The following is a 24,180-nucleotide window of genomic DNA, read 5'->3' on the forward strand; positions in this document are numbered from 1 at the left end:
TAGCTGTTTTCCTCCTTTTATTTTCCCTCCACTTACGTTCCTTAAAGCTCAATTCTCACAAAGCTTTTTTAAAAGAAGTATGCTCTTTCACTTTTAATTTCTTTTTTTATTATTATTTCCTGTTCACATTCCACAGTGTGTATCCAGCATCACAATGTAGTTAGACCCTGATTTACAAAGAACCTCAGATCTTTCTTTTCATGTCACTGTTTGCTGCAGCTCCTTCATCCACCATTTAGTCCCTGTAATAAAGGAGTTGGCCTATTGGAGGCACTTTTATTGTGTGGACTACAAGACCTGCCAGTCGATGGTGTTTTTGTCTTCTAGGATGAATCACATGAAGGACAAGTGTGAGAGAAGGAGACACCAGAACCTGTTAAATTTACCCTGAATGAAGAATGCACTGCCGGCACTTTCTACATGCAGCCATGCCCACACCTGGAATTATTTGCCATGGTTAATTTACTCCATGTGTGTTTGTGCTCAGAGTGGCAATTTCAGCCAAGTAATCTCAGCACCCCCAAGAGGAAGACAGGTGCTGCACACTCAGAAGAACAAAGATTCACCTTTTCATCTCACCTCTCTTATGTCTTTACAGCTTCCTCTTCCACTGCTCTCAGACAAGTACAGATAAAGGACACTCACTTTATTCCCATGTGTTAGAAATGCATCCATGCTGCAGGCGTAGAAGGGAAGCATCAAAGATTAGAGGGATTGCTGTTTAGTGTTTTCCTTTGCATTGCTCAGGGAATTTACAGCCTGTGGAGGAGAGCTCTGGACTGATCTGACAGTGACTCATGGCTGCTTCCCAAATTTAGGAAAGACACGTCACAGAGTCCCGATGGACGCGAGTTTTGGCTGAGACAAATTCCTCTTATTGTAGCTGTGCACACTGGTTTGCTGTGTGCTCCTTCCTGCATATCCTTCTATGAACTGAGCCTGACATATCCATAAGAATGATGGAATGGCTCTGCTGTTTCCATCACTTGTGTGGAAAAAGGAATAAAGAAGTTTGATGATACGTGCCTGAATGTGTGTTTTAGAGCCAACCATCATCACTACACAGCCCACAACGCTGGACATCACTGTTGGGGAGAGTGTGGTTCTGCCATGTCAGGTGAGCCACGACCCGTCTCTGGAGCTTAAGTTCACCTGGTTCTTCAACGAGCAGCTCATCCACTTTGGGAACAATGGCGGATTCTTCGAAAAAGTTGGAGGCGTAAGTCCACAATCTGTCTTTGAATGTTTCTGACAACTTTCTAGTAAAAATGTGGTACTTCTTATCACAGGAAACTAGTGACCTAATTGATAGCATTCTGTAAGGATCACTGTTGATTCTAGTAAATAGTATATGAGGCTTCAATGCAGTGTTACATTCATACATAGATGCTCATCATCCTAAACACCACACAGTGTAATGAAAAAGCTAAAAAGTTATTTAACCCATTTAAATTTTTTAGGTCCTTGACTCTTAACTCTGGCTGTCAGGATTCTGCAAAGATGAAAACTCTGTCAAGGATTCTGCAAAGATGAAAACTGTTTTTATTAAAGCTAATGCATATGGAGAACAGAGATCACCGTGCATCAGCCTGCTCTGGCCAACAGAGTTATCAGTCTCTTTTATGGGTCCTTGACAGCTGACCTTGTGACAGCAAGTTGTTATTCAAATGAGTCCTATGACTATGTGCGTCCAGAAAACTTATCAATGAAGACAGGAACACCAATCAGTCATTGAGGTGAAAGGGTCAGAGAACTGACGACATTTTGTGGCAGTAGGATTTTGCACAGAACACAAAGCACAGAGTAATTTTTTTTTTTCATTAAAGTGGCAGCAGGGAAATGGCTAATATATGCAGGACATGGATTTCATTTAATCAAAGACAGTGGAATGCTATGTAGAACACCCTTATGAATAATTAGCTGTGATTAGACACTTCATTTTGGTTTGGTTTTACACCAACACTCAAGTAAAGGTAAAGGTTAGTTTACATGATTCAGTAGTAGAAAAGAGAAATATTGTATCCGTGAGACAATCCACGGTCCAATAGGACAATCTCATATTTAACCTGGCATAAGCCAGATTAGTGCCTCTCATGTTAAGCTTGGTGTATCACATTCTTGTTTTGTTTCACAACTAGTAGAGTGAACTGATAAATTAAAATCTTAACAAATCTAGTTGGGACGAACTTGCAAAGGTCTTCCCATCCAGAAAGACAAAAGTCCCATCCTTTTACTCTTAAAAAAAAAAAAAACGTAACCCATCAATGGGATATATGCACAACTCTCCTACTTCCTGTACTTGAAGGTATAGTGGAGGATTTTTGCGAATTTTTTATAAGACCCACCTTCTCCACTTTAAAAAAACAATGCACATGTAGAACCCTGTTCCTGCTCCAGAGATGGAATACCTATTAAACATGCCCATTTCTCCTCGTGCACGCTAATTTTTAAAAGTCGCGTTTGCATCGCTCATACAAGCTTACTTTTTCGAAAAAAGATTTGCAATTTTCCCACTGTGTCAGACTCACCACCGGTAAGTGAAAATGGGGCCTTACGTGAACATCACTCGAATGATTGACAATTAGGAGGACCACTTATTTTGATGATGCACCTAGAAAAAGAACATCCTCCACTATACCTTTAAAAAAAGCTCCCTGATCTCCTGTCTTTCATTATTGGTAAAACTGATCAAATCAGGTGGGCCTGACCTCAGTAACCATGATGGCAATATCCAGACACAAAAATCCCATGACAATTAATCTTGTTTGCAAGGCAGTCTCATATTACCTACAACAACACAAATAAAAAACATCTTGTTTATTTGTGAGACGTTTCAGAAATCTTTCCAAAAAAAAAAAAAATCAAATGGTTGGATGGTGTGAGTCTCAATTAATCTTGATTAAAACTTATAGAGGATTTCTCACTGCCACAAATGGTGGTGGTAGTTTGATGGTTTAGAGCTGCTTGTTCACCCTTTATTTGTTAAAAGCTAAAGTTAGCACTGTAGCACAGCTATTCAGTTCTGAGTTTAGAAACTCTTATAACCAGTTGTATTTTTAGCAGTAGTGTGTGCTGTTTAATATTAGCTCTCTAGCCACCAATAGGAAGGTGTTGCTCTCTGTGTTTCATTCATACTGACCGTCAAAACATCCAGCTCAATAGATGTTCCTTCATATTAAGCCACATCAACTAGCCTTTAGAATACTATTTCCATTTCTCTACATGATCCTAAGTTATTTTAAAGCAGAATTTATATTTAGCAACAGAAATGCCTGCAGGAATGCTAGTTAAAATAATGCCAGGCATGCCCCACTCTTTGTTAGATAAGGTGCTGATGAAAACACAAAGCTTCCTGAGGTATCTGGAAAAATCCTCATTTTATTGGTTCCCCTGTGCCCTGACAGGAACACAGGACATAAAAGATATTGATTTATTTTCTTTCAGCTGCCTTCAGAGATTTCAATGAACAAAGGTTGAAAGGTGACTCCGAAGATTCATAGGTCCATTCTCGGCTTCTTTTAGGAGGGCAGTAATAAATTCAGCTGCATTGCAGAGGGAATGTTTGTATCAACTTTATTATTTATGGATATAAAATTGCTGCCTCCGGTTAATTCTAAAATGAAATTTACATACTCAACCTGCAACCTTATGCAGGCTACCAGTGGATCCTTTAAAAAGAACTACATCTCACAGCTAACCAACATATACACTGTCTTGCTTTTTTCTTTTTTGTGTGTGTAGCAAATAATATAAAGGTTTATTTAAAAGCTATATGCATAAAAAATGAAGAAAAATTATATAGTTGTGCATTCTAGTTTCTCTAATAATTTAGGTGTTTCTTGAAGTGTGATTTAACATTTCAGCCCCTTAATAAATGGCTCTTCATCTCCACTTAAATTGATTAAGCCCTGGGCCACTCCTCTGAATTCCCACCATCACTTTGCCACAGCTTTCAGCCATCTTCAATTTATTACTCAACCTGCTCAGCTCCACTCTGATGAAATGATAATGTAGGAGTGGGAATAGTAATTAGAGACGAAATGAAGGGCTCTCTTAAAGGACTAAGTATCAGACTAGCCATTAGGCTGCTCATATAACATTGTGCAGTCCCAATAAGACTGTTAGAGGAAGTACATTTCTGTAATTACACAGATGAAGTCAATGCACTGAGCGGTTTTGCCGTGTCCCACTCGGATAGAAGAGGGAGAAGCTGCATGCGGATTTATGGATTTAGTTTTCAGGACACACATATGTATGAAAATGAGCTTTCTTCTAGGCTGGATGTGCTCCCACAAGGCTAGCAATGTCAGGATTGTTTTTGAATTCCAATAGCTGCAGGGTTACAGCCATACTTATAGAGGTCTCTCTGTGCACTGAATGGCAGCAGCACTCAGCGGGAGACATTATGATTCGGAACATCCAGCTGGGCCACGCAGGGAAGTACACATGCGCTGTGCAGACCAAGGTGGACAGCATCTCCATAGCTGTGGACCTAGTAGTTCGAGGTAAGCTGTGGTAGTATGTATACTTCTTTTAACTACATTCACACCTTGTAAAATAGAATAATAAGGCATGGTTCATTCACTGACAAATGACTAAAGTAGCTGGCTACAAAGTTGGGCAAGTTGAATGTTATCTGTTCAAGGTTTAAAGAAAATGTACTGTCTAATTAGACCAAACGGCTCCCAAAGGGTTCACTCCTTTGCTGCCATTGCTGCAGGTGCTAAAACCACTATGACTCTTCTTCCCATCTTTCTGTCTCCTCCCGATTTACATTCGCTCCCCCTCCTAACTACATCTCATCTTCTCTGTCTGTTTTTCTCCCCTCTTTTTCCTGCCTGACTATGGTATATACCAGGTCCCCCAGGGCCACCCACCAGCATTCAAGTAGAAGAAATCACTGATACCACCGCGTCTCTTTCCTGGAGGCCTGGTCCTGATAATCACAGTCCAATTACGGCATACACCATTCAGGCCAGGACACCATTTTCCCTGGGGTGGCAGGCTGTCACCACAGGTAAGCTCTCTCCAACCAGCCGTGGCCTCCTCCAGTCACAAGTAAAGGTTCGCTCTTCATTTCTTCCTCATCTGTGAAAATATTGGAGGGGTAATATTTTTTTTTTCCTCTTCCACCAAATGGCAAACAATAGTGCCGGGATCATTGACCGCTGTATTATCGGACCCCTGGGAGCCCTGTAACTTGGATCTCTTCCTGATGAAAAATTGTGTTACCATGGCTGTAATATAATAGTGTAGTTATACAGCATATCCTTTTTAATAGGATCCTTACCATTCATGCATTATCTGTATAATGCACTTTCATCCCGCACCTTATACCCTCTTTTATTGATATTTCTGGACTCCTAGTGTTACGGTCTTTCCATCATTTTTTTTTTTTTAAGAACACATTGACATTGTAGGTGCAGAAGGATGTTGTAACATTTAATGGACTCACCTCTACTTGCTCACAGTGTTTTGTTTCTAGCAGGGATTCTAAGATTGTAAATCCCACACAGAGTTTATGAAAAGTTCAATTTGATTAATACTATTCATGGCGATGATTTATGTTTACATTTTTTATTCAGCTAGAAATTCTATGAATATAGCACCCCTTCAGCTTTTTTTTAACTTTGTTGAGCCTTTGTATTAAGCCCCCTTTAGTATAAAGCCTTTAAATAAAATCTAGTTGAACCAAGTGCACTGAGGAGGTACCTAGTTTCTATGTGTGTAATTTAGTCTCAGTACAAATGTGGGTCTTCAATGAAGGCATTTATTAGAGAGTACAGAAACCATGTAAAGCAACAAACACAGGTAGAAAAAAACTAAGGAACACAGCATTCATGACAAAAAAAAGCCAAAAAGCCGTTGGTAACTCTTGTTAAGCTGCAGAGATCTGAAGCACTCATTAGGTAGAATGTATTAGTATTGTCGACTCAAAAGATTGACACCAAGAAAATTCAGCAAGAAATTCTTTTCTATTTGCATTCTGCCAAGAGCCTTGTGGAGTCACATGAAGCAAACATATGTGCTTTGGTTAGATGAAATGGAAACTGAACATTCTAGCCTGCATGCATGCTGCTTTATGTGATAGAGAACTATAACTGCTCATTCTAGTGGACATACTGTTCGAAAGCCGCTATAAAGAATGATAGTTGCCCCATCATGCTGAAGGGAGTCCATTTTTTACCATTTAATGGCTTAAAAGATGTTAATGGGAAAGATGGAAGAGCAATACTACACAAAAACTATTCTTAGAGGTTGTGAAGACTCAAGTTAGGTTTAGAGTCCATCTTTGAGGAAAACAATGTCTTTTGACATTAGCTACATGAAACTGGTTTAGTTTTTTTCATAAGGCCCAGTTAAAGTCAGATGTAAATCAAATTAAGAGTTTATTGCAGTACATGGCAGTAAATCTATACAGATGCTCCCTGTTTTATCTGACCAAGCTGGAGCTATTACCAAAGAGGAGTGGGCAAAAAAATGAACACTACTGATGTACAGAGACATACCCAAAAACACCTGTAGCTGTAAGTGCACTAGAAGGGGGTTCTATAAAGTATAATGTGTATGAAATGTGAATCAAACATTTATCTTTAACTCACATTATCTTCTGTCATCTTTCTTCCTCTAAAGAAAATTGTGTTTTAGTTTGTACTGTTTAGTTAAAAAAAATCATAATAACATCTAGGTTTGTGATTGTGATGTTCAAGTGGAGTGTATATTTTGGAAGGCTTGTATAGCTGTGCAGCCTTGGTGAATAATCTTTACACACACATTGAGGCATGCTGAGTTTGTTCTAACTGGAGGCATTCTGTGTTTTCTGCCAGTTCCTGAGGTTGTAGGGGGCCACCAGCTGACAGCTACAGTAATAGCGCTGAGCCCTTGGGTGGAGTACGAGTTCCGGGTCCTGGCAAGCAACAAAGTCGGGACGGGTGAGCCCAGCAAGCCGTCCAAACAAGCTAGGACGAAGAGCACCAGTACGTACTATGTTGTACCTAGAAATGAGAAAGCCTGCAATTATGCCTTCTGCCAGTCCTTATGAAGCTTCATACAAAAAGCAAATCTGTCAGAGCACTATTCTTCATCACTCCATATTTCCTTAAATTTCCAACAAACAACACATTTTTAGGTAAACACAGTTAAGGATTTTCATTTGTTTTTCATACCTATATATTTTGCTAACAGTCAAACTCTATGGACTTAGATGTGCTAGAACAGGGGTAACCAATTAATAATCAGTGGGGTTCCGAATAAAGAAAATCAAAAACCAGTAAGGGTCCGGATTTAACACTGAAATAAAATGCAGGTGTTTATGCATCCATCCATCCAATTTCTGACACTCTTAATCCCAAGTGTGGTCACGAGGGTGCTGCTGTCTATCTCCAGCTGTCTATGGGCGAGAGGCGGGGTACACCCTGGACAGGTCGCCAGTCCATCACAGGACAACACAGAGACAAACTTTATGCCTCCATGTTATGCGTTACATTTTTTTATAAAAAATATAATGTTTTTCCATTTTAAAATCTAGTTTTTTTTTTAAGTAGAGCACAACAATCTTTCAGTCTGGTATATAGACAGTTTACCATACAAACAGGAGAAGCGGCTCAAGGGACTTTTAGACAATGTCGTTGGACAACATGCAGTAATTTATAAATGTTTTAAATCAATTTGGGGCTGGATTAACCAGCAAGTGGGTCTGGATCTGGACCCTGGTCCGCTAATCCGTCACTTCTGTGCTAGAATGAGTCCTTCCCTGATAATCAAAGACCAAGCTTGGTTATTTTTGTACTTTCCAATCAGAACTGAACCCTATAATTTCTTTGGTGTTTTGTTTCCTTCATCAATTTTGGCGAAGAATCGAGGCATTGGCATGTTTACAGAGCCTTTTTGGATCCTTATCTGCCTTTAATGTACAGCATCAAAAACAAAATGCTCAAGAGAAGGAGCAATTTCAGATGCAAATCGTGTATTGTGTAGTTAAAATAATTGTTCTTCTGTTTGTAGTTTCCTGCTACAGTTGGCTAGTACCATCAGTAATACAGAACTAAGATGTTGCTATATACAAAGCGTGTGAACAGCACATCTGCGTATTCAAAAGTATTCAAGATGTCATTCGTTTGTGCATCCAGTGCAAATGCACCACAAAAAGCAGACGTAGGGGGCAACTTATTTATTTATTACATAAGGCTCACCAGATAGTGTTTCTCTTTTGCCAGTGGGGCTTTGGATCTCTGTCAGGATGCTTACTCTGTCTGAAACATTCTGAAGCTGCTCTGCTGAGGTTTAACCTCTTTACTTTGCTGCTAATGCAACTTTACTGTTGCTTTACTAAGTCACAGTCCTACCATACCATTACATCTGATTTTGGAACTCCTATATTAAATTAGAGGCATTGACCTCGACCTTCACATTATATGTCAGGACTTTTCAATATGAGTAAAAACTTGTGTGGATTCTGGGATAAAAGCTTGATCTGAAAGGGGCCAATGTTTTATTATGTTTCATGTTCAAGTGCAAAAAAATTATATCCACTAATATGCTTATCCTTATTTTAGCTTTTTCCTTCTTTTTTTTTTGTATTTTCCACTTGTTATTATAACAACTATGATGTCAAAACTAAAGCAAGGTCCTGGATATTAAAATGTTATTTAGAAGCAATAGTAGATAAACATTTGTGACCAATTCAAACAACTATTTTGGTAAAGATTATATTTAGATTTTATTTTCTAGTTGATGGAGCACAGTAATAGAAAACCAACAGACCAACCAGTCATGACATGCCACTGAAAGGTTGTATTCAAAATAATAGCAGTGTGAAATTCAATCACTGAGGTCATTCGTTCTGCAGAACAAAGTGGCGTCAAACAGGCAGCATATGTTCTTCATGCTGGTCAAAGTGGATTCCTGAAACTCTGAAAAGTTGGGATGTTTCAGAAACTTCACTTTTAATGGGTGTAAAATGTATTAAAAGTAAACTGATTGGCTGCTCAGCTGAACGGATCAAAGAACCATTAAAATAAAAATAAAAAAATAGAAAGACATTAAAGAAAAGGAGCCGTTTATTTTGATTGAAAATATTAAATACAAATATTTCGATTGAAAATATTCAGAAAAAAAGATTTCATCAAAATATGAGATGGTAAATGTTCCTATTTTATCAAAACGATAACGACTTTGCTAACGATCGGCTTCTTTCAAAGAAAAATTACAGATACTTTCCGGTACTGTGACAACTGCATAGTTTTCCAATTACTGCACTGGTCCAAAGAGAAATGGAGAGACGTTTTATCAGCTGATCGAAATAATTGATTTTAGGTGTGGGAGCCACAGATAGTTTGAGAAATGACCTCCAAACAACGAGTTCAAGCTACAATCCACTGTGAAGCACAGTGGTTGATGCATAATGCTATGGGGATCTTTAATTATCACATATAAGGCATTATAAATCCATTTGAACACATTATTATACTCAAAGAGATGCTGCTGCCATATGGGGACAAGAAATTAATCCAGAAAAGGGTGTTTCCGCAAGAGAACATAGCAGCATATTGGTTCCAGACCCACAAGTTTAAAATTCACACAGATTCTGGTCTAAGCTAAGCTGCTGCTCATTTACTGTCTGAAATCTGTACAAAACGAAATTTAGTTATGTATACACTCTGTGTATACAAAGTGACAATAAAATTAGTCTAGGTCTAAGTCTAATCCCAGACTTTCAGCCAATGGAAAACTTACAGCATACATATTTGTATGCAGTTCAGAGATTCTAATTGTTCCTGTGAACAATCACCAGACGTTGGTGGACTCCATGCTATTTTACCTGGGTGTGAATAAGTTCTCAAAAACCATATATTAATAGATTTGTTATAGGAAAGCTAAAATGTTGGTATTTTTTAGTTCATGCCATTAATTATGAATCTATAGCTGCTTTTTTTTAAACCACTTTACCCTGTGATTTGATATCTTTTTAACCCACAGTATAATTTCAAGTCTAGCTGTCATTTCTAAGATAATATTTAGTTGTAAACCTAATGTAGCAAACATTAGAGTTCCATCCAACAAAAAAGTTGGAAATCTAAACGTAGATTGAACTTGTAAAAGAAATACAAGTGTTTTTCAGCTTTATTTGAACTCTATGAATACAACCTTTAAGGGATGAAGCTGGTTATTGCCTGTTATCCTACAGCAAACGGAAAACTCCTTTCAAACCGAAAACATTTCCTAAAATTCCTTTTCTTTTCTCCATCTTGTTTCTTCCATCCTTGTTGGATTACTGTGTGATGTTGCCTCTCTTTGCCAGACAGAGAGAATTGGTAAGTTTTGCTTTCGGAGTTTCAAGGTGGCTGAGCTGATCTGTTTTACTACCCACAGCTCCGAAGGTCACACCGGCTAATGTGAGTGGAGGAGGAGGCAGTCGCTCCGAATTAGTCATCACATGGGAGGTAAGCAAGCTCGCTCAGGAAGCCTTTCACCCATGTAGGAGGCCGCCAAACGTCATTACTCTCTTTGAGTATGGGCCTGTTTCATTAATAACCAGGGAACAGCCTAATGTATGGCATATCATTTTTAAAAACACAGAGGCAATAGCTGCGGCTGTCACCCTGGGGAGGGGTAGAGGAATGGTTTTGAGGTTTCAATAAGATAATTAAAGTCATAGTTTGTTCAAAGTCACAGTTTTTGTCTCCAGCTGATTTTCGTTTGGTTTCTGCCTCTCTGTTTTAACAGAGCCTCTTCATATCAGCCAACCTTCAAATAGCTCCTGTTTATTCAGGCTAACTGAGATTCGCCTGCTGTGGAGGGTTTCACAGAATCAGTTCTGATGTTTCCAAACACAAAAGCTCAATTATAGAGAAACATTTGCTCAGCAAAGCTTCAGTTTGTCCTTAACTGGTGAAATTCTTCAAGTGCTTTTCTTTTTAACACAGAAGCACAGATTAAATGTCCTTACTGATATAAATGGAACTCAATACAATACAACTGGGGCTAAACTCACAAACTATTCAATGTGTAAATATTTATTTAGGACTTTTTCTGATATAGTTACTTTGCTTAGTACCGGAAGGACTATGCATATTGTGTTAAGCAATGCACGAGTGAGTGAGTGCGTGCACAGAGATAAAGGGGCTATTCTTTTGGAAATGAAAAATCAAAACCTAAAGGTTTAGTAGAAGCTAACACCGCAGCCCACATGAGAAACTGGAGAATCTGTAATGAGATTAAAATTTGATCTTTGTCCCCAAGAACCCAGAGATGTTTGGAGATTTGGTTCATTTTTGTAGAACTGAGTTTGTGAGAAAAAGTCTCATATCTGAGAAAATGAGGAACATGGAGAACTTGTTTAAATCTAAGTCAGTAGAGGTATGTAAGTATAATAGTTTTGTCTACAGATCTCTTTGCAGATCAGACCTTGACAGAAAAAGAAAACAGGAGCAAAAATATATTTTTTGCTTTTCCAACTTAAACTTGCACGCTGTGTCTGATTTCTTCCTTTGAATTGTTTTGCCAGACCTCCTCTGAAAGGTTATTTGATTTTCTATTCGTCCATGGATCTTCCTGCTGTTAGTTTGTTTTTGCTCAGCAGGAAAAATGCAGCTCAGGCTGAGTGAGACCTGGAGATAAAGAAAAGCCTTGTAGATTATTCCTCTTATTTAAATTCTGAAATAAATCCTCTCTTGCTCTGTGCTCAGTTGTTTTCCATGTATATCCTACAGTATAACATACTAACTTCCCTACCTATTACTCAACCTAAACAAAATATCCTGTTCCGATTCCTCATATTTCCACAGGTGTTTTAAAATCAGTGTCTAAATACAGAGACGCTTTAAGGAATTGTTTTACAAAAATTTGAACTGGAACCCCCAGTATGTACTGTGATTGTTGTAAACTTAGCTGGTGCCTAGAATGGCCAAGTTAGATTCATGACCTAAATCCTGTTTTCTTTCAATCAGTTAGAGTTGATTGATTATATGGACTGATTTCTAAATACCAAGTCCCTACACATTCATAATTTCACATTAAAGTCTCAGTAGGTCGCTATTTACATATCGTATCTGCTTGGTTAATTAAGAGTCATCCAAATGTATAAATAGACGACCTGTTAAAGTACAGCTCTCATGATGCCCTCTGATCAACAACACCTAAGGACACAATAACTGAGACCGATGCGGTGGGGGACTAAATCAGCAAATCACTGTTAGTGAATTAACCCCTGCTGACTTAGCCACAGTCCTGAATATGTAAAACACACGTATGTCTAATATTGTTTTTCTTGTGAGATTTTTTCAGAAGACATAAGAGTTTGAATAAAGATTGTGCAATGCTCTTAGGGATGAATATCCAATTTTACACACCATTTTACCTATGGTCTTCATACACCTACATAGGAGGAAATGTATAAATAAATAAATAGAAAACAAATAAATATATATATATATATATATATATATATATATATATATATATATATATATATATATATAAAATTTCAATGTATGTATGTGTGTGTGTGTGTGTGTGGAAATAGAGCATGTGCCTTTCTGAAGTCAGGAGGAAAGAGGGTTGGTTTATCTAGCAGAGCCAAGTCTGGGCCTTGTTATCAGCGTGGAGCTGAGTTTACCTTATCGTGTTGAGGGCTCTGTGCTGTGTAATGAATGTGTGCAGTAAAAGCACTAGTGTGTCCAGCAGGGGGTTATATCTGAAGCCTTGTGCTGCCTTCAAATTCGAAAGCCTCTATTCTCATCCAGTATTTCTTACCAAACCATGCTGCATGGACAAAGCAGGCTTGTCCGCAATGTTGATGGTATATATTTATATGTTTTTGTTTATTTGCTTTTAGCCCGTTCCAGAGGAGCTGCAGAATGGACCAGGGTTCGGCTATGTGGTGGCTTTCCGACCTCGAGGCGCCACGGGCTGGATGCAGGCAGCCGTGCCGTCCCCAGAGGCATCCAGATATGTTTTTAAAAACGAGAGCATCCAACCTTTCTCGCCTTTCCACGTGAGGGTCGGGGTTTACAACAACGAGGGCGAGGGGCCATTTGGCTCGGTTACCACTATCTACTCAGCCGAGGAAGGTGTGTAAAGGGACCCTTTTACTGAAGCCAAAGAAAACAGAGGCAAATGCAGATTCAAAGGAAAACTCCTAAACCTATCTAATAAACATTGCTGTTTATGTTTCGTCTTTATATATTTATAATAGTTGTGACTGTTTCCTTCCCCTTAAAGGACCTGAGGAATTGGTCCAGTAAATTTTAAAATGTTTAACACTTCAACAAATGTTGCTAATCAAATCATCAAGTTCATGACTGATTGTGACTTAGAGCATGAATGATGAATACATGCAGGATTCATTTTTAATTCCTCATGCTTGCACTAAACGTGTGATTGATTGGATTTTCTTACTCTTAACAGATCATCACGCAGTAAATGCATAATAACTATTTTATTAAAAGCAGCAATAATTAAGTTCACATTTATCTATTCACTCGCCCAGTAAAATAAGATTAAATACATTCTTTTTTTTTATTATTATTTTATGAACAGAACATGGGAAACCTATTGAAAAATAAAGTCATACAGATGTGGCTAAAAAAACGAGATTTAGAAAAAAAAGTAGAAAGAATTAAAAAAGTAAAATTAAAATTTCACCTTCAGACTTTGTTCTGTCTTTTTTAATATCTTCCACATTCTACTGTGTTTTTACCTAATGATCCATGAAAAGATAAGTATTTAAACTAAACTTAGCAGGCACAAGATCAAACAATAGCAGTTGAAGTGATGAACAATGAGTCATCTTTACATAGACAGAGAGGAGAGTCATTTCAATTTTGAAATTCATTTGTCTAGCCTACTACCTTTAAGGGGTCTTATAGAAAAAGTCAATATTTTTGTATATCACACATTTCTTGTGCTATACCTATACAATCTTTAACAGCTGGGCTAATTTCACTCAGGTAAAATTTACATTTTGCTTATAATCAGCATTTTTCTTTAAGTCCAGTAGTAGTACAAAATAAATCCCACTAAAATCAAATAATAAATGAAGATCATGATTAAGTCCGTTTTAGTTGTGATCAGTTTGAGTTCTTTCTTATTGTTCCCATTGTATTACATTACAGTTACAAATTTCAGTTAAATTATTTTACTCTGATTTTAAGTGAAAGAGCAACAAAAACCAGCATAGAAATGCAGACAGCCGTTTTATTGAGTGTATCCTATAAACTATTATTGGTATAAATCAAGCTGTTATGTGAAGGCCTGCATTATTTTGAAAACAACAGCTTCTTAAAAAACAAAACATCAGACAAGTCAAGTGAAATTTGTAGAAATGTAAAGCAGGGTTTAGTTGTAATAAAAAAAACTTAGTTTAACTTAGTCCTAAAATCCTGTTCAGTTAAATATAAAAACACAGCAGCAAACCAGTAGTCTCATAATCAAAACTAGTTTGAAACATTAGGTCAAGCATGAAGAATCTTAAACAATTTTACATACAATTTACGAGTCTAACCTCTGTAAAGGAGTGTGATGCAAAAAAATATTAGAAAATAAAGAAAAAAAATGGAAGGCATGTAGCAGACAGAGCAAACTTTCTGAAGGATAGATGAAACCAAAGCTGACCCACAAGCAAAACTGCATGGGATGGATGGAACAAACAACATTGGACTTTTCTTTACAGATCTAAGAAAAAACATTAGTGAATAACACAAAGTCAAAAAAACACTAGTAGAAACCAACCGATGGTGAAGCCATATCTAATTCCTTCAGTGAGTCGTAGTGGTGGGAGCCTCATGCTGTGCAGATGCCTTTCTTCTGCATGCAGGGACAGGGATGCTGGGCAGAGCGCTTGTAAAGACAGATAGAGTTAACTGAAAGAAAGAAAATAAAAATTATCCCTTTATAGTCCCTCAGAGGGTAAGTTTTGTCCTTTGCATTTGACCTATCCCTTTGTGTGCTGCCACGCTGAGTAGTATCCTGGGAGGATCGGGGGTTAAGGGTCTTTCTCAGTGGTCCTGAGTAATAGGCTGATTTTTGAACCAAAGATCCCCTGGCTTCTGCAGAACCCATACACCCTGCTCTCTGAACACTAGGCTACCTCTTCCATAAGACCATGCAAGACAAAACTTGACAACACTCTGTTAGAGAGCAGAGAAAATGGCCTCACCTTCCAGCGGGACAGCAAGGTTAAATATACAGCTAGACCTAAAGTGGAACGGTTTGATTCAAAGTGCTGCAGTGGTTCAGCCAAGGTTCAGGCGTAGATATGATGTAGAATTTCTTTGAAAAGTCACTGAACAGCAGCTGTCTTATAAAATACTTTAGCTAATAGAGATTTACCCAAAATTCCTAATGCTGTTCTGTAAAATATGATCAATGCAAATGCAAATATCTTTTTATAGTAGAAAGAAATATGCATTAGTTTTAGTCAGTCTGTTACATTAATTTCTAATGATACAAATTAAAGGTTGTGGATGTCAATGTGTTTGAACTAAATGTGTTGAAATATAAGCAGGAGCTCTAGGTGGCTCCGAGTGGTTGCAACATCCGACTCATAACCAGTTTTTTCTCTCAACACACGCTGGCAACTTGACCCTACTTCCCTACTTTTAATGTTCAGATGAAGCAAGTGGCTTTGAAACCGTATGAATGTTCCCTCTTTTGAGGCGGTCCAACAAGGCTAACCATCCCTCCTGAAATATCTTTACAATGACTCCAGAGCCTGGCCGAGCTCCCACCAGGATCCGTCTCAAGAGCCTCTCTGCATCTGAGATCGAGGTGTCATGGAAAGCCCTGCCCTGGAACGCCAGCAAGCGGAGGGTGCTGGGCTACGAGGTGAGCCAGGGCTGTTTGTGTGAGCGTGCATATGGCAGCTGATGCTGCTGAATCTTGTTCTCTTCTATTATTGATGAGCGTTCCAGGCTCCTGCACCTTGGGCATACGAGATAATAGCTTGTTGCATACATAATGGCCGAGCCTATTCCCCAAGCCTGTGGGTTTAAGTGTGTTTCTCTTGTTGCTTACCTAAGTAGTGTAACGGGCCTGATTAGCGTACTGATGCAACACTCCAAGGGACAGAGCGTTTAGCTTCTAATCCACACAACAAAGCAGTTTTAGACAGCAGCTTTGTGCTCAGTTTGTTCATCTCACTTTAATTTGTCTCATTATTAGAATCAAGGAACTGAACAAAAAGGCTGATTTCTTTCTTTGCTTTGGAAAAAAGAATGAACATCTCAAAAACAGATACATTTTGCTGAAGACAACCAGATTATGTTCATATTTTTTAGGCCTTTTGGGCAAATTATCTATCAGATTATTCATTAGTTGTTTGACATTTATTTTTTTTTTACTTTTTTCCTTTGTTACTTTTAAACCTCATAATTAAAACCACAACACATTTCACATGGTGACGTGCTGCTGCTGCCATTTTTCAGACCACTTCACATCTTCCATCTAGTTGAGTTCACATGTCCCTGTTTTAGGTGTGCTTTTGGCTGTCAGGGTGGGAGCAGAAAGCTTTTACAGCACCCTCACCGTCTGCCTATCTGCCTTGTTGCCTTGCAGCTGAGGTACTGGAGTAGAAGTGAGAGGGAGGAGACGGCCAGCATACTGAGGACCACAGGGAATCAGACATCCACCGTCATCAGTGGGTTGAGAGGCAGCACCGTCTATTATATCTCAGTGAGGGCCTACAACACAGCTGGAACAGGCCCTTCAAGCACCACAGTCAATGTGACCACCAAAAAACCACGCAAGTATCACACACGCAACGCTGGTTTGAAGTTGGCAATCGTTTATTGTCATTTGTGTCTGTTTTTAATGAAACATACGGGTTGTTTATCATTCCTTTGGTGGCATAAACACCTTTGATAAAAAAGAGGGAAAAAAACACATAAATAAACTTGGGGTCCATACCAATTTATTATATTAAAATGTTACTATTTATACCCTTTTTTAATGATTTTCCAGGTGCTTTTCATATATTCTTGACATTTTAACCTGGGGTGGTACTGTCCAGTGCTGAAATGGCTGGCACCTTGTCTGCCGTGCTTTTTCTGTGGCAGCTCCTAAGCTGTGGAATGATCTGCCTCTGAGCATAAGACAGGCCTCTTCTCTTGCTGTTTTTAAGTCCCTTCTTAAGACTCATCTTTTTTCCTTGGCTTTTGGCACAATTTGAGAGGTTTTACTTTGTTTTATTCTTTTTGTATACTAATATGTATTTTACACTCGTTTTTTCTCTATTTTATAATTTTATTGTATTTTATGATTGTGTACAGCACTTTGGTCCTGTTCGGTGTATAAAGTGCTTCATAAATAAAGTTGGTATGGTATGCCCCTGCTGTGCAGTCACCCCAGGTCCTATCCAGTGCTGAACCTGATTTAACCCTTAGTGTGGTACTGTCCAGTGCTGAAATGGCTGGCGCCTTATCTGCCCCTGCTATGCAGTCACCACAGGCCCTGTCCAGTGCTGAACCTGATTTAACCCTTAGTGTGGTACTGTCCAGTGTTGAAATGGCTGGCGCCTTATCTGCCCCTGCTATGCAGTCACCACAGGCCCTGTCCAGTGCTGAACCTGATTTAACCCTTAGTGTGGTACTGTCCAGTGTTGAAATGGCTGGCGCCTTATCTGCCCCTGCTATGCAGTCACCACAGGCCCTGTCCAGTGCTGAACCTGATTTAACCCTTAGTGTGGTACTGTCCAGTGTTGAAATGGCTGGCGCCTTATCTGCCCCTGCTATGCAGTCACCACAGGCTCTGTCCAGTGCTGAACCTCATTTAACCTGGGGTGGTACTGTCTAGTTCTGAAATGGCTGGAGCCATGTCTGCCCCTGCTGTGCAGTCACCTCCAGGCCCTGTCCAGTGCTGAACCTGATTTAACCCTTAGTGTGGTACTGTCCAGTGCTGAAATGGCTGGCGCCTTGTCTGCCCCTGCTATGCAGTCACCACAGGTCCTGTCCAGTGCTGAACCTGATTTAACCCTTAGTGTAGTACTTTGCAGTGTAGAAATGGCTGGCGCCTTGTCTTCCCCTGCTCTGGAGTCACCACAGGCCCTGTCCAGTGCTGAACTTGATTTAACCTGGGGTGGTACTGTCCAGTGCTGAAATGGCTGGCGCCTTGTCTGCCCTGTTGTGTAGTCACCACAAGCCCTGCCCAGTGCTAAACCTGATTTAAAACAAAACATCTCAAAAATAAGATGTAATACTGACATCATTTACATTTTTAATGGATGTACATTTGTCCATTGCTTCAATAATTCAGAAATCATAAGGAATAATGAGCCTGTCAAAAATGGGATTTGGGTAAATCAAGTAGCAGGAATATCTTCAAAAAATCAAAATAAAAGGTATTTTAGCTTTCATCCATCCATCCATCCATCCATCTTCTTCCACTTATCCGCGGTCGGGTCACAGGGGTAGCTTCAGTAGGGAGGTCCAGCCACTTGAGCCAACTTCTCTGGGGGGAACCCAAGGTATTCACAGGCCAGCCAAGAAACACAGTCCCTCCAGCATTTCCTGGGTCTCCCTATGTGTCTCCTCCTGGTTTGACTTGCCTTGAACACCTCACCAGGGAGGCATCCAGGAGGCATCCTAACCAGATGCCCGAGCCAACTCAACTGGCTCCTCTCGACGTTGAGGAGCAGCGGCTGTATTTTGAGCCCTCCCCAGATGACTGAGCTCTTCAACCTATCTCTAAGTGAGAGCCCAGAAACTATGGAGAAAACTAATTTCAGCCGCTTATCTTTTTCTTTCAGTCATGGCCCAAAGCTCATGAGCTCATGAAAGCGAGAGCTTTAACTTTTGGCTCAGCTCCTCCGTTCAACGCAACAGACCAGTACAGCGCCCACTTCACAGCAGACACCACACCAATTTTAGTTTTCAAAAATTCAGATTTTTTTTAATGCAGTCTCACTCCCACCTCGTTAAAAATTGACGTTTGGTCAAGCCCCCTGCACTCCAGATACTGACTCGATGGGGATAGCCCACTCGTCAATTATTAATTAAGGGTGCGTGAGAGTTTATAGTAGGGATGCATGAAATGCAAACTGCAAAGCTAAAACTAGCACATCTAATACCCTAACCCCTAAACCTTAACACTTGTGTCGATGTTACCATGTGCTCCTAGAGCTACCAACAATAACTTTTTGGGCTAAAATTTTCAACGCAGGTTATTTGCTTCACTATCTGATGCATTCAAGGTTTTGACAAAGAATCGATATTTCACGAGTTGGGAGTAAGAATGTGTTAGATTTTTTTAGAAGTGAGAAATAAAGTCTGAAGATAAACTTTTTCAATATTTAATGTTAGTCTTTTCATCATTTTCCATACTTTATAAGATTCAGCAGAAGAAAATATAGAAGCAGGCTTAAATATAACCCTACATAGGTTATGTTTGATTGATTGAATGTTTCTCAGCTAGTTTCCGAGCACATTTTTATTCCAATAAAACAGCTTTCAACACAAGCTGATATATTTCACAATTCTTTGTATTATTGGATCCATAATTCTACTCTTAGTCTGTTATGTCCATTCAAAAACCAGTCTTAACCTTACATAAAGTTTGTGCAATATGCAGTACAATTGGAGTGAATGAAGCACCCAGCATTAAGCTACCAATATCCTTGATAATGTGCTGTTTTTAGCTATGAAAAAGGACTATATTAAGCATATTTCCAAGCTTGGTCTGTTTCTTGTCTGATAGAAAAACTTTGAGTGATTTTCTCTAAAACACACATGTTGAAAATGATTCATATAAACTAAAATTTGGTCTGTTAGCACATTGCACCTTGACTTTAGTGTTGCACCGGAATGATGATCATGATGGCAATTATTTTAGTCTAGCTTCATGCATACAGTAACCCTGGATGGATAGCTGACCTCCACTTCATTTATCAGTTACTCTAATAGGATTATAAAATATAAACTATAAATCAAAACATATAAGCTCAATTTTTCTTTTGAACCAAAAACTATCTGATGTGTGTTATCTCAGGGCTAATGATGACTGGATGGATTAGCAGCTGTCTTAAAGCTCAGCTGTTGTTTAAGGTGAATAATTTGCCCCTCTCATCTCAGCTCCCAGCCAGCCTCCGGTTAAAGTCATGTGGAACACATCAAACTCCAAGATTATCCTGAACTGGGAGCACGTCAAAGCTCTGGAGAACGAGTCAGAAGTGACCGGTTACAAAGTGAGCACGTAGCTTCTTCACTTCATCAGAGGGTTCTGTCTGTTGCCATGGCGCGCTCCACTCTTGTTTTAATCTCATCCACAGGTGCTATACAAGAAGAATCGACACAGCCGACCTAATGTCATGGAAACTAACACCACCTCAGTGGAGCTTGCTCTTCCGACTGATGAGGAATATATCATCCAAATAAAGCCATTTGGAGAGGGAGGAGACGGGAACAGCAGCAAGCAGATCACCATCCCTAGGATAGCAGGTCAGAGAAAAGCTAGTTAGTGACTTCCACATGGCTGATCTGAGAAATCATCTTATTCTGAGAAATCATCTTATTCCCTAAAACAGTTGAGCCCTCATTATCTCCAGAGGAAAGCAGAGTAATAATAATATCTGCTAGAGGGCAAGTCTGTGGAATTAAAGTCTTTATGTTTCACCATAACAGTTTTCCGCTCCAGATTCCTCTGTATGCATGAAATGACCACAGTTTAAATACAGCAGCTTGCAAAAGCTTTCATAACTGTTGGACTTTTTTGGATCAGCCTTCTTAGACGAAGCAGAAACTGTTTACAGTAGTTAAAGGAAAAGTCCGGTCAGCAAGAAATGATCAATGGATCATCATCTATACCTAGAACTAACATGTTTGCTATGATTTAATGAATTAAGCGTTAATCGGTAAAAAGTTGAAAATAATTATTTTCCTGGACCAGCCATTTTAGCCCAAATATAGTAACACCTCACTCCACAGTTATGTCACGGTGCAGTAAGCCGAGCACCATTCTCACCGCTTTACAAGCAAAATCAATGGGAGCTACTAGACATATCTGCAATCAACAACAATAATTGAAGATTTTTAGATGACTTTAACATTGAAATTCACGAGAGCTATACTTAAACTGACAATGCCCATGTGCATGGCAGTTGGATGTTGTAATACATCAGGTAAAAGTGAAAAAGAATATTAGTTATTTCACCTTTCCAAATTAATGATCCTCCAAGGACAGGTTGCAAATTTGAAGAGGGAGAATTTGCAATCGAAACTCTGACCAGAGAAAAAAAGACGTAATATGCAGCCAACATTTCGAAGAAGAATGTTTTCAATATGACTTGGATAATAGTGCGTTGTAACAAGCACCAGATACAGCACTGGGACTTGCTTAGCAGCCGATACCACACCTTGACATCACAAACCGGTAGGTGGCAGCAGTGTTCTTTGACAAACATGGATGTCTGCGGTAAAGCACATTCAAATGAAATTACTCTTAATTTAAAACAATTATTATTTATTGAACAGTATTTAATACTTTCATATTTAAAGTACTGACCGTACTTTTCCTTTAAAGGTATAGTGGAGGATTTTTGCAAATTTTTGAAAAGACTCGCCCTCTCCACTTTAAAAAAAAATGTGCATGCACAACCCTGTACCCGCTCCCGAGAGGGAACGCCTATTAGAAGCATGCGAGAGCATGCACGAGCCCATTCTCCTCGTACACGCTCTGTTTAAAAGTTGCTGTTGCATCGCTCATCCAAGCTTATTTTACAAAAGAAGATTTGCAATTTTTCCGCATTGTTAGTTTCATCACCAGCAAGTGAAAATGTGGACGACGTAGGACGACTACGCAAACACATCACCAGAATGATTGAGAATTAGGAGGACAAATTATTTTCATGATCCAACCAGAAAAAGAAAATCCTCCTCTACACCTATAAATGTCATGTTTCCAACATTTTCATCGAAATTATTCATTTACATTCAAGAGCGATACAGAATATAAAAGTAAATGTATATATTTTTTTTGATTATACAAAATATAAATTATTGTTATATAATTTTTAAAGGGTAAAAAAATATTTACTTCTAGTTAGGATGCCAATGTCGACACAAATGGATTCTGCACATATAATAATAGGTTTAAGTTATGTAAGTAGGGAGAAAAAAAAGGGAGCATAACCAAAGGTTGGCATTAGCATAAGCAATAGCAGACCTGCCAAGCAGCTGCAGATAATATTAAAAACAAGAGCAGGGGAGCAGGTGTTTGGACCTTACTGGCTGGGAGGAGGTAACCTAGCTATTGCCTTCAAAGAGGGTTTACTAAAGGTAATTTGTTTCTCTGGATTTTATTCATGCTACTTGTTTTCTTTATCCATCCAAAAAAATGTAATGAAGTATGTTAATACTGGTGCCAATATTAGTTCTTTGACAATGCACTGCAGATGAAAGGCTGGTTAGTAACTTTCTCCTCAAGTATGGAGCCAACTAACTTCCTTTATGTTTTGACCACCGTTTCAGGACCCAATGCAGTCGGCTCAGCCTCCAAGGTCTCCACGCTGTCAGCCCTCAGCACAATAGCTCTCTCTTTCACAGCACGGACATCTTTATGACAAACAGCTCCCAGCAGATGTTGCATCTAAGGTGGAGACAGCTCTCAGGCGGGAACACAAGTGGAGCCCACTCCGGTGTAACTAGATACATCCATTTAGATTTTAGAGACAGAGGGAAGACACTGAGGGTAAAAATGTTCAAATACGCCATGTAGAAGACAGATAAGGAGTCCCTGTCAGCTTCATAGGCCAGGTGAGGGAGATTATCCGATGTCGTGACTATGTTGTTACCAAAGCAGCTTTCATAAAAGAAACATAAAGGAAAAAGTCTTATATGCATCTTTTTGTATGACATGTTGAGCTTTTATAGATTTTGTTTTCCTGATGGGTTAGGAGATGACTTTGGCAAACGGCATTGTCCAGTTTTACATTTTGATGATAAAGCACATGAGTTGACAGCCCATTGTCTTTTAATATAAAATACAACTTGTACCTTTGATATTTCTACATTTCAGTTTATGTACTATAGTCTTTCTGGAAAGAAAGTACACCCTCTGTCTTTGCTAGCAATGGAGCTGGTCTAGATTATCTGTACAAAAAAAAAAAATGTTACAATGTTACCGGTTTTCCACCAAGTCAATATTTGAAAAACAAAAATAAAGGGAAATTTTAAAATGTAAAAAAACTAAAAATATATATATAATCCAAAGTACACCCTCAGATCCACAGATAATACAAGAGACATGAAGGCCTTGACTTTTAATAGAGTGTACCTTCTTTTTTTAAAGATTGTATATAAATATTGTAATTCAGATTTCGGGTGCAGTTGTCACTTTTCAAATAAAATGGAGGAGTGGAATCAGATTGTAAATGCTAATGCTTTAGCATCTGATGAACATCAGCAAGCAAAGCTAAACCTTGCCTAACATCATGGTGGGATTGAGCTATTATAAGGTGTTCTCAGCGTACTGCTAAAACAGAGTAAAATAGAATTAAAAGCCATTCCCTGGTTAATTTATACTCTGAAGATAGAGCATGAGCCTATATATCTATATTCTCACTGTTATCCTTTCTTCTGCCAAGAACATGACTATTGATCAAAAGAAACAAGTCAGCTTTGCTGGTATCAGGATGGCCTTTAAAAGTTTATCTTGAATCTGGATGTAGTCTTTTATTTTGAAAGTTTGTGCTACTATGGTCTCTACAAGGTTTTAATATTCACAGTGCGTCACAAAACTCATACAAATGGTTTGGGAATAGAAATAAAGACTAAGATTTAGCTTTTGTAAGGCCCCCAATCTTAGTCCTATTGAACATAATTGTTAAGACGTTATATCCTGTAATCCATTCTGTCAGATTATTATAAAAATGGGCAGTTTAAATTAAAGCATTAAAACCTGGCATTAAATTAGGTTGTAAATGTTTTAATATATATTTCAAAAAAGTTATAAAAAAAAGTTTAAAAAAAAAAACAACAAATTACTGGACTTTGTTTTCCAAGTCTGAAGACTTTTCGCTTCCCATCCAGGAAGCTTTTTCAATTCCAAATGTCTGGATTAGAATTGAGTTCCAAGCTTTATAGAGTAGCCCAACAAAGTCATGTGATAGCTTAGACTTTGCATGTTTTCTTAGCCATAACTTAAGCTTAAGCTTAAACTTAGTTCAGTCATTTTTTTTTTTTTTTTTTTTAC

At 38.7% G+C, this 24,180-nt stretch overlaps 1 protein-coding gene across 2 annotated transcripts in view; it reads left to right on the top strand.

Annotated features, from left to right (window-relative positions):
* Window positions 1-22,890, top strand: part of cntn4 (contactin 4) — a 266,498-nt gene extending 243,608 nt beyond the window's left edge. Inside the window, exons 13-23 of one of the 2 annotated variants that reach the window (XM_038289034.1) lie at window positions 1,044-1,219; window positions 4,385-4,505; window positions 4,859-5,017; window positions 6,828-6,977; window positions 10,372-10,442; window positions 12,836-13,070; window positions 15,710-15,825; window positions 16,555-16,741; window positions 20,064-20,176; window positions 20,261-20,429; window positions 22,458-22,890. In XM_038289034.1, the coding sequence (XP_038144962.1) occupies window positions 1,044-1,219; window positions 4,385-4,505; window positions 4,859-5,017; window positions 6,828-6,977; window positions 10,372-10,442; window positions 12,836-13,070; window positions 15,710-15,825; window positions 16,555-16,741; window positions 20,064-20,176; window positions 20,261-20,429; window positions 22,458-22,549 (1,589 nt within the window). In that variant the 3' untranslated portion in view covers window positions 22,550-22,890. The remainder of the gene's footprint in view (window positions 1-1,043; window positions 1,220-4,384; window positions 4,506-4,858; window positions 5,018-6,827; window positions 6,978-10,371; window positions 10,443-12,835; window positions 13,071-15,709; window positions 15,826-16,554; window positions 16,742-20,063; window positions 20,177-20,260; window positions 20,430-22,457) is intronic. The other variant, XM_038289035.1, reaches the window with a different exon arrangement.
* The last annotated feature ends 1,290 nt before the right edge of the window (window positions 22,891-24,180 follow it).

Source organism: Cyprinodon tularosa, unplaced genomic scaffold (genome assembly GCF_016077235.1).
Source record: "Cyprinodon tularosa strain WSP-4 unplaced genomic scaffold, ASM1607723v1 ctg261, whole genome shotgun sequence".
Taxonomy (NCBI): Eukaryota; Metazoa; Chordata; class Actinopteri; order Cyprinodontiformes; family Cyprinodontidae; genus Cyprinodon; species Cyprinodon tularosa.